The sequence below is a fragment of the Zalophus californianus genome, chromosome 6, assembly GCF_009762305.2.
Source record: "Zalophus californianus isolate mZalCal1 chromosome 6, mZalCal1.pri.v2, whole genome shotgun sequence".
NCBI classification, from domain to species: domain Eukaryota; kingdom Metazoa; phylum Chordata; class Mammalia; order Carnivora; family Otariidae; genus Zalophus; species Zalophus californianus.
The window spans coordinates 83,014,393-83,024,259 of NC_045600.1; the positions used below are offsets into that span (position 1 = coordinate 83,014,393).

Below are 9,867 nucleotides of genomic sequence, written 5' to 3' on the forward strand. Positions count from 1 at the left end.
GGGAGTCAGCTGAGCTGCTGGGGCGAGGTTGGGATCCTCTCAAATCGGCTAAAGGGAGCCAGTGATCTTTTGGGGGGCGGGAGCGGGGTGCAGGACTGCGCCAGATTCAAGGGGGAGGGCTCCCCGGTCTTTTCGCTTTGTAAGGCGGGAGTGAGAAAACCCTCGGGATTTTAAAGAGGAGTGGGCGGCGGATTGCCAAAATCTGTCAGATTCTTGTCGAGGCTGGGGAGACGCAGTTTCCAATCCAGGGCGACGGGGATCCCTGGGGGGAGCCCTGTTGTAATCCCTGGGCCCGACACGGAGGGCCCAGAGGCCGGGCACCATGGCGTCCATCCTGGATGAATACGAGGACTCCCTGTCCCGCTCAGCCGTCTTGCAGCCTGGCTGCCCCAGCGTGGGCATCCCCCACTCCGGTAAGGGAGGGGAGGGCGCCGCTCACCCTATCCGCTCACCTGGCACCTGCGGGGGAGGATCCGGGGAGTAGCTCCAGGAGGTCCGGTTCACCGCCTGGCGGTGCAGTCCAGGTCTAGGCCCCTGATTCTTCTCAGGGGCTCTTGGCCCCCAGCTGGTGGATGGTCGAAGTTTGAAAGAGCAGCAAGAGCAGTCTCGTGATCTAGGCCCTGCCACTAGGGTCCTAAGAGGAAACTGGGACCCAGATAAGGAAGTGGCTTGTCTACAGGGCCGCAGTTGAGAGAACTGAGAATAGGCTCCAAGGCTTCAGCCAGAGTCTATGCTTTTCCTACCAGGCCCCTTCGGCAGGTGGGAAGAAGAGAGTGGTCAAAGAAAACGGTGGAAGGGGAATGTTGTCGGGGAAGGAAGGCTGGTCCTAGAGGGAACTTTGTCACTGAACAGGGAAAATGAAGTTATTTTAGGCCTTTGCTAGATCTGGGTGCAGCTTGGTGTTGAGGGGAAATTTTTGTAGAAAGTAGGACAGAGTTGGCAGAGGGGTCTGAAGTGCTGGGATATTCTGTGCAATGGTAAAGACATGAGAGGAAAGGTAGAGAGAAAGAAGAGGCAGTTTGATTGGAACTGTTCCCCAGGGCTCCCTCTGCCTTCATTCTTCTGGAGGCTCAGTGAGAACATTATTGCTCGGGCAGGGAGGAGGGGAGAGAGTGGATCTAGAATACTTTAGTTGAGCTGGGATTGCTGGCCCCAAGATTGGTAAGGGAGAAAGCCCAAGCCTTGCCCCCCGCATCACCATTGGGAGCAGGTACATGACCGTTTACCAGCAGTCCAAGGGTTCAAAGAATCCACCCCTCATGGCTGTCAGAGGTGTGAAAAGAGCCCAGGATCCCTAATGAGGAGGTGATTAGCAAACTACCTGATATATTGATATTAAGCTTTTAACCAAGGGCTTGGGGTAGGGATATGTTGGGAAGGTGGAGAGGAAACTTGTTTTGTTGCCTCTCTTTGTCCTTCCTCCGCGTTTTCCATACCTAACCTTTAACTCCCTCCTTTCATGTAGGGTATGTGAATGCCCAGCTAGAGAAGGAAGTGCCCATTTTCACGAAGCAGCGCATTGACTTTACCCCTTCTGAACGAATTACCAGTCTTGTCGTCTCCTGCAATCAGCTCTGCATGAGCCTGGGCAAGGATACACTACTCCGGTAAGTGAGGGCCCAAAAGGCTTAGGAGTAGGGAGTGGATTAGTGGTATTTGGGGACTAATCACTGACTAGGGCCTTTCTTTCACTCTGGGCAGGTGAAACAGTAGATTTGGATTTTTTTTTTTTTTTAATAGGTTGATTTTTTTCTTTCTTTTTTTTTTAAAGATTTCATTTATTAGAGAGAGAGAGACAGAGAGGGAACACAAGCAGGGGGAGTGGGAGAGGGAGAGGCAGGCTTCCTGCTGAGCAGGGAGCCTGACGTGGAGCTCGATCCCAGGACCCGGGGATCACAACCCGAGCCAAAGGCAGACGCTTAACAACTGAGCCACCCAGGTGCCCCTAGATTTGGAATTTTCCAAAAATATCCATTCCCAAAGAGAATTAATGTAGTATAGTAGTTAAAATCAGGTAGACCTGGGTCAGGTCCCAGCTCTCCCACTTAACAGCTAGGGAATGTTGAGCAAGTCACCCAGTCTCTCCAAATGTGTCCCTTCATCTGTTAAAGATAGTACCAACCCACAAATTGGTCATATTGATCAGGGGAACTGTCTAGAGTCCTGAAATAAATCCAGTATAAATGGAAATAATATATCCCAATAAAACTGGAAATACATACATAAGTGGAAATAATACATAACAAAAGTATCAGCAAAATTGTTTATCCAGAATAACCATCTGGGATAAAACAGAGGTAAGCCTCTATATCACAAAAATAAATTCTAAGTGGAATAATTATTTAAATATTAAAAATAAACTGAATATTTATTCAGGGTACCTGGGTGGCTCAGTTGGTTAAGCATCTGCCTCTGGCTCAGGTCGTGATCTCAGGGTCCTGGGATTGGGCCCCATGTTGGGCTCCCTACTCAGCGGGGAGTCTGCTTCTTCTCTGCTCCTCCCCCCACCCCTCTCCCCCCACCTCTCAAATAAGTAAATAAAATCTTTAAAAATAAAAAAAAAAACTGAATATCAAAAGAATATTTAATGGGGGTACCTGGGTGGCTCAGTCAGTAAAGCATCCGACTCTTGATTTTGGCTCAGGTCGTGATCTCAGGGTTGTGAAATTGAGCCCCACGTCAGGCTCTGTGCTAGGCACTGAGCCTATTTCAGATTCTCTCTGTCCCTCTCCCCCTCCCCTGCCTTTCCTCCATCCCTCTTTAAAAAAATAAAAAGAATAAAAGAATATTTAAGAAATGTCTGTGTTCTTGGACCGAAGGGAGATCTTCTTACTCAAGCTAGGAAATCCACTAGGAAAAAGATAGATATATTTGACTACACAGTAATTGCTGTTATGACAAAATAACAAAAAAACTTTTAAGAGGCACCTGGCTGGCTCAGTGGGAAGAGCATGGAACTCTTGATCCTGGGGTCCTGAGTTCGAGCCCTACCTTGGGTGTAGAGTTTACTTAAAAAAATAATAATACAGGGCGCTTGGGTGGCTCAGTCAGTTAGGTGTCCTTTTCTTGATTTCTGCTCAGGTCATGATCTCAGGGTTGTGAGATCAAGTTCTGCATCAGTCTGGGCGTGGAGCCTGCTTAAGATTCTCTCTCCTGGGGTGCCTGGGGGGCTCAGTCAGTTAAGCGTCGCCAGCACCATAGGTTACTGTTTCTAATTTTTGCCAATCTGATAGGTTAAAAACATGGTACCTTACTGTTATTTACCAAAGGTTGAAAGTATTTTTAGATGTTTACTAGAAATGTAGAGTTTCTCTTTTGTAAACTGCTGGTTTATATTTTTTGCCCTCCCCTATCTACTGAAGTGTCTTTTTCTTACTAATTTTTAAGGACTTTTTAAGGAATAGGGATTTAAATCTGTAGTCATATGTGGAAAAATATCATTTTCCCACCATCTTTGATTGTGACCTGATTCAAATACTTTGATTCTTTGGTTAGAATGAGCATATTATTTGAAAAGAATTTAATAAGGGAAATATAAACAGGAGCATTCCTCAAGGTTATCATGAAGATTCATTGAGCTCTATTAGGTTAAGCTCTTGGCATGGTGCTTCATATATAGAAAGTGCTCAGTACGGGGCGCCTGGGTGGCTCAGTCGTTAAGCGTCTGCCTTCGGCTCAGGTCATGATCCCAGGGTCCTGGGATCGAGCCCTGCCTCGGGCTCCCTGCTCCGCGGGAAGCCTGCTTCTCCCTCTCCCGCTCCCCCTGCTTGTGTTCCCTCTCTCGCTGTGTCTCTCTCTGTCAAATAAATAAATAAAATCTTAAAAAAAAAAAACTATTATTATTCAAGAAATAAGTTTAAAGAAGACATGTTTGGGGGCACCTGGGTGGCTCAGTCGTTAAGCATCTGCCTTCGGCTCAGGTCATGATCCCAGGGTCCTGGGATCGAGTCCCACATCGGGCTCCCTGCTCAGCGGGGAGCCTGCTTCTCCCTCTCCCACTCCCCCTGCTTGTGTTCTGTCTCTCTCTCTATCAAATAAAATAAAATATTAAAAAAAATAATAAAGTGCTCAGTAACCATTAACTACTGTTTGTTCTCTTTTTTTTTTTTTTTAACTTTTTATTTATTTATTCATGAGAGAAAGAGGCAGAGGGAGAAGCAGGCTCCCAAGGAGCAGGGAGCCTGATGCGGGACTCAATCCCAGGACCCTGGGATCATGACCTGAGCCAAAGGCAGATGCTTCACCATCTGAGCCACCCAGGCACCCTTTTGTTCTCTTTTTACCTCAGCAATCTGGGATACCCCTGCCTGTCTTCCCAGACACACTGCACATCTACTGAGCAGAGGAAAAGACCTCTGTTCAGTGACTTCTCAAAATGAGGTGGGGGAATTCTCAGAGCGGAGGGTTCTTAAGTAGGACCCTGTATGTATTTCAGAGTTCCCTTGGGATGGTATGCAGAATTGTATGCGTGTATATAGATTTCAGGGCAGAAAGGCTGTGGCTTTCATCAGATCATAAAGAGATCTGTGATTCCAAAAAAGGACCTACCCTTCTCTGGAGTGATGCTGTGACTCTTGTCTCGACAGCATTGACTTGGGCAAGGCAAATGAACCCAACCACGTGGAGCTGGGGCGCAAGGATGATGCCAAGGTTCACAAGATGTTTCTGGACCACACTGGTAAGTGGGGGGGCGGGAGAGGCAGGTCTGGGGTTGCGGGGGTAGTTGAGCAGAGCATAAGTCACTGCCCGGGCGGGTGGGATCTGCGAGTGGGGTGGGCAGGGAGGAGGCTGAGGGTGGGAATGGCAGCATTCTGTAGGGTGCCTTGCTCTCCCCCACTCTAGGCTCTCACCTGCTGATTGCTCTGAGCAGCACTGAGGTCCTCTATGTGAACCGTAATGGACAGAAGGTCCGGCCACTGGCGCGCTGGAAGGGGCAGCTGGTGGAGAGTGTGGGCTGGAACAAGGCCCTGGGCACCGAGAGCGGCACTGGCCCCATCCTGGTCGGCACCGCCCAAGGCCAGATCTTCGAAGCAGAGCTCTCAGCCAGCGAGGGTGGGCTTTTTGGCCCCGCCCCAGATCTCTACTTCCGCCCATTGTATGTACTAAACGAAGAAGGGGGTCCAGCACCTGTGTGCTCCCTCGAGGCCGAGCGGGGCCCTGACGGGCGTGGCTTTGTTATCGCCACCACCCGGCAGCGCCTCTTCCAGTTCATAGGTCGAGCAGCAGAGGGAGCTGAGGCCCAGGGCTTTGCGGGGCTCTTTGCTGCCTACGCCGACCACCCACCCCCATTCCGTGAGTTCCCCAGCAGTCTGGGCTACAGTGAGTTGGCCTTCTATACCCCCAAGTTGCGCTCTGCACCTCGGGCCTTCGCCTGGATGATGGGGGATGGCGTGTTGTACGGAGCATTGGACTGCAGTCGTCCCGATTCCCTGCTGAGCGAGGAGCGAGTGTGGGAGTACCCAGAGGGGGTAGGTCCGGGGGCCAGCCCACCCCTGGCTATCGTCCTGACCCAGTTCCACTTCCTCCTGCTGCTGGCGGACCGGGTGGAGGCAGTGTGCACACTGACGGGGCAGGTGGTGCTGCGGGATCACTTCCTGGAGAAGTTTGGGCCCCTGAAGCACATGGTGAAGGACTCTTCCACGGGCCACCTGTGGGCCTACACTGAGCGTGCCGTCTTCCGCTACCACGTGCAGCGGGAGGCCCGGGATGTCTGGCGCACCTACCTGGATATGAACCGCTTCGACCTGGCCAAAGAGTATTGTCGAGAGCGGCCTGACTGCCTGGACACAGTCCTGGCCCGGGAGGCCGATTTCTGCTTTCGCCAGCGTCGTTACCTGGAGAGTGCCCGCTGCTACGCCCTGACCCAGAGCTACTTTGAGGAGATTGCCCTCAAGTTCTTGGAGGCCCGACAGGAGGAGGCTCTGGCTGAGTTCCTGCAGCGAAAACTGGCCGGTTTGAAGCCAGCCGAGCGCACCCAGGCCACACTGCTTACCACCTGGCTGACAGAGCTTTATCTGAGCCGGCTCGGAGCACTGCAGGGTGATCCTGAGGCCCTGAACTTATACCGGGAAACACGGGAGCGCTTCCGGTCCTTCCTCAGCAGCCCCCGCCACAAGGAGTGGCTCTTTGCCAGCCGGGCCTCCATCCACGAACTGCTTGCCAGCCACGGGGACACAGAACACATGGTGTACTTCGCCGTGATCATGCAGGACTACGAGCGCGTGGTGGCATACCACTGCCAGCATGAGGCCTATGAGGAGGCCCTGGCGGTGCTTGCTCGCCACCGTGACCCCCAGCTCTTCTATAAGTTCTCGCCCATCCTCATTCGTCACATCCCCCGCCAGCTGGTGGATGCTTGGATTGAGCTGGGCAGCCGGCTGGATGCCCGGCAGCTCATCCCTGCCCTGGTGAACTATAGCCAGGGTGGCGAAGCCCAGCAGGTGAGCCAGGCCATCCGCTACATGGAGTTCTGCGTGAACGTACTCGGCGAGACGGAGCAGGCAATTCACAATTACCTGCTGTCGCTATATGCCCGGGGCCAGCCAGCCTCACTGCTGGCCTACCTTGAGCAGGCCGGCGCCAGCCCACACCGCGTGCATTACGACCTCAAGTATGCGCTGCGTCTCTGTGCTGAGCACGGCCACCACCGTGCCTGTGTCCATGTCTATAAGGTCCTAGAGCTGTACGAGGAGGCTGTGGACCTGGCCCTGCAGGTGAGTCGATGAGTTTGACCCCATCCAGGACAGAGGCCTGGAGAGCAGTCCTGTCAGAGGCTGAGGGTTTGGAGTGGGGGGGCTGCGGCTAGAGGGCACCGGCTTCTCCGGCGGAGAGGTGCTGCAGCGCAGAGGTTAACATGGACTCCGATGTCAGGGTTTGAAATCGGTTCTGCCGCTTACTAGGCCGTGTGACCTCAGGCTGATTTCTGACCCTCTCTTTGCTTCAGATCATTCGGCCACAAATGGGATAGTGTTCTAGTTACTTCCCTCTTAGGGTTGATGAAAGTAGTGTATACGAAAAGCAGTCAGAGTGGCACCTGCTGTGCAGGTAAGTTCTATGTACATGCTAGCGATTGTGTTATAGTCACAACTGCTGAGTTACGTTAAAATGTGAATTCCTGGGTTTGAAGCCAGGACTTACTGAATCAGAAAGTCTGAGGGTAGGGCCCCCAAATCTGTATTTTGAATATGGTACCCAGGTGATTTTTGAATTTGCCAAAATCAAAGCCCCTTCACCGTGAGTAGCTTTTACAAAGCGGTGATGGGGACAGGCCCGTCACTGAGACAGGTTCCTATGCTGGCCCCCTGAAGCCCCACCTCGCTTGCTGCCAGGGGATCCTACCTGGGGCTTCTGCTGGGGCCCAGGTTTTCCCTGGGCGTCTGTTGTCTCCCCCAGTCTCTATCCCCAACCCTTCTGCTCGCGGTCTCCCCGCAGGTGGACGTGGACCTGGCCAAACAGTGTGCTGACTTGCCTGAGGACGACGAGGAGCTGCGTAAGAAGCTGTGGCTGAAGATTGCTCGGCACGTGGTACAGGAGGAGGAGGACGTGCAGACGGCCATGGCCTGCCTGGCCAGCTGCCCCCTGCTCAAGATCGAGGACGTGCTGCCGTTCTTTCCTGACTTCGTCACCATCGACCACTTCAAGGAGGCGATCTGCAGCTCACTCAAGGCCTACAACCACCACATCCAGGAGCTGCAGCGGGAGATGGAAGAGGCCACAGCCAGCGCCCAGCGCATCCGGCGAGACCTGCAGGAGCTGCGGGGCCGCTACGGCACGGTGGAGCCACAGGACAAGTGTGCCACCTGTGACTTCCCCCTGCTCAACCGCCCTTTTTACCTTTTCCTCTGTGGCCACATGTTCCATGCTGACTGCTTGCTGCAGGCCGTGCGGCCTGGCCTGCCAGCCTACAAGCAGGCCCGGCTCGAGGAGCTGCAGCGGAAGTTGGGGGCTGCTCCGGCCCCTACCAAGGGCTCTGCCCGCACCAAGGAGGCCGAGGGTGGGGCTGCCATGGCGGGGCCCAGTCGGGAACAGCTCAAGGCTGACCTCGATGAACTGGTGGCCGCCGAGTGTGTGTACTGTGGGGAGCTGATGATCCGCTCCATTGATCGGCCCTTCATTGACCCCCAGCGCTATGAGGAGGAGCACCTCAGTTGGCTGTAGGAAGAAGGGTGTTGACCTGCTGGGTGGGCAGGCAGTCGGGGCAGTTGCCCTCTCTTGGGAAGGCTACACCATGGTCTGTGGTCTGGCGTCTGGAGACTGCTGGGCCGTGACAGTGTTGGGGAGAGTGGAATTACAGCTGTCGCCTGTAAGGTGTCATCTATGAGTGTAATCTGCCACTGGCCGTGCTGTTCTTGAGAGCCGCCTTGGAGCTGCTCTTCCGCCAGACCATCTGCGTGCCTCCCGGTAGTGGGCCTTAGCCTGGAGAAGTCAGCATTCTCACCATCACCGTCCCCCTCCATCTAACAGTCCTCTTTACGCCCCACAGACATCCCGTTCACCTTCTAGAGCGAAAGTACCATTCTTCCTTTTCACTCTATGGCCCTTCTCCCTCAGAGGAAGGCCTCTCCCGTGGCTGCCTCTAGGTCCCAGAGCGAAAAGGCAGCCCCTCCAAGTCGTGGGCACGGAGGGTGGGAAAGGTGGTGCCGGTAGGGGGCGCCTCTTGTGTCCACCTTTTGGGGCTCTGGTGTGGGGGTGCCCTGGGACAGAGTGCCTCATGGAGGAAGGGGGAGATGGTGATGGGGGCGGGGCGCATTAAACCGCGTGCACTGCACTGGGGGCTCTCGAGTGGATGGCTTTGTGTTGATGCTGGCCTGAGGGGCGTGTGAGTCGCCTCCAGGGGAGCTACGGTCCCACAGGGAAGTGCCAGGACCCTGAGCGCTTTCCAGCCTTGGCCCTCGCTCCTTCTTCTGGAGATGTGACCAATTGATTGTGCCATTTTTGTGATTTGCTTGCTTCCTTGTCCCTCGACTCCTTCCTCCCTGGTTCCAGGCTTCAGCTGGGAATGATGGCCCACCGGCCTCTCAGACCAAGGACTGTTCTTCCCTTCGGCCAGCAGGTGGTGCTGCTCCCCACAGACTCCTTCACGCTCCGGCAAACGGGGGGCACTGAGTTCTTGTCATTTTCTCCACTAGTGCTTCCTCGGTCTGTTCCTCCTTAGTATGTTCTGGGAGTCTGCACTGCCTAACCGTGAATCTAAGCCCTCATCCTCCCTCCACTAGCCCTTAGGCGTCCCAGATTCTGCTTGCCCTTCCCTTTGCGAGCCTGGATCCTTGTGTTCCCAGCTTCTGCCAGCTTTGAGCCTGCCACCCACCATCCATGGGATGTGGCAGATACATTTTTCCCCCTCTAACTCCTGTGACCTGCCCCTTCCCCTCCAGATTGCACTCTTTCAGTTGTGGCTACTCTAGAGTCCCTGATGGCAGCCTTCCTGTGACATCAGGGAGCAGCACCCTTGCTCGGTGGACTGGGGTTCACAGTCCACTGCCAGGCTCCATGGGTGTGGTCTATCAGCTGCCCAGACTGACACCAAGTAACAAGTGCGTGTTCCTGGAATCGGGCCAGGGTGAAGCCCCCTGGCTGGTGACTGCAGGCTTTTCTCTCTGCAGAGTAGCCCTTTTCCAAGACTTTAAACTCCTGCAGTCCTGGTGGAGCCTCGCCCTGCCGAGTTCCCCCAGTCACTAGAACAAGTGTCTCCTCATGGCCGCTGCCAATGGTCGGGTTAGAAACTGCCCATCTTTGATGAGCCTCAGACTTCCCGTCTTCCGCCAGAAGCAAGAGGGAGCACATGTGGCGCGGTTGGTAATCACCGGGTGGGGAGAGAGCCTCCTAAGCCTGTTCCTTCTGTTCCGAGAAGATTTGGAGGGCTCTTGT

The 9,867-nt window shown here is 54.1% G+C and overlaps 1 protein-coding gene across 2 annotated transcripts; it reads left to right on the plus strand.

Moving 5' to 3' along the window:
* The first annotated feature begins 3 nt into the window (after nucleotides 1–3).
* Nucleotides 4–8,767, plus strand: VPS18 (VPS18 core subunit of CORVET and HOPS complexes). 2 transcript variants are annotated; one of them, XM_027571279.1, is made up of 5 exons: nucleotides 4–413; nucleotides 1,466–1,607; nucleotides 4,587–4,678; nucleotides 4,843–6,713; nucleotides 7,432–8,767. In XM_027571279.1, exons 1-5 carry the CDS (start codon nucleotides 323–325, stop codon nucleotides 8,155–8,157), a joined length of 2,922 nt encoding a protein of 973 aa, XP_027427080.1. In that variant the 5' UTR covers nucleotides 4–322; the 3' UTR covers nucleotides 8,158–8,767. The 2 variants fall into 2 exon arrangements, with proteins under 2 accessions (XP_027427080.1, XP_027427081.1); XM_027571280.2 differs by lacking the exon at nucleotides 4–413 and adding an exon at nucleotides 1,180–1,305.
* The last annotated feature ends 1,100 nt before the right edge of the window (nucleotides 8,768–9,867 follow it).

Coding starts and splice junctions, on each gene's coding strand:
- VPS18 (XM_027571279.1), top strand. CDS start 323: ATGGCGTCCATCCTGGATGAATACGAGGACTCCCTGTCCCGCTCAGCC. Junction 4,679..4,842: donor GATGTTTCTGGACCACACTG/GTAAGTGGGGGG, acceptor CCCCCACTCTAG/GCTCTCACCTGCTGATTGCT. Junction 6,714..7,431: donor CTGTGGACCTGGCCCTGCAG/GTGAGTCGATGA, acceptor GTCTCCCCGCAG/GTGGACGTGGACCTGGCCAA.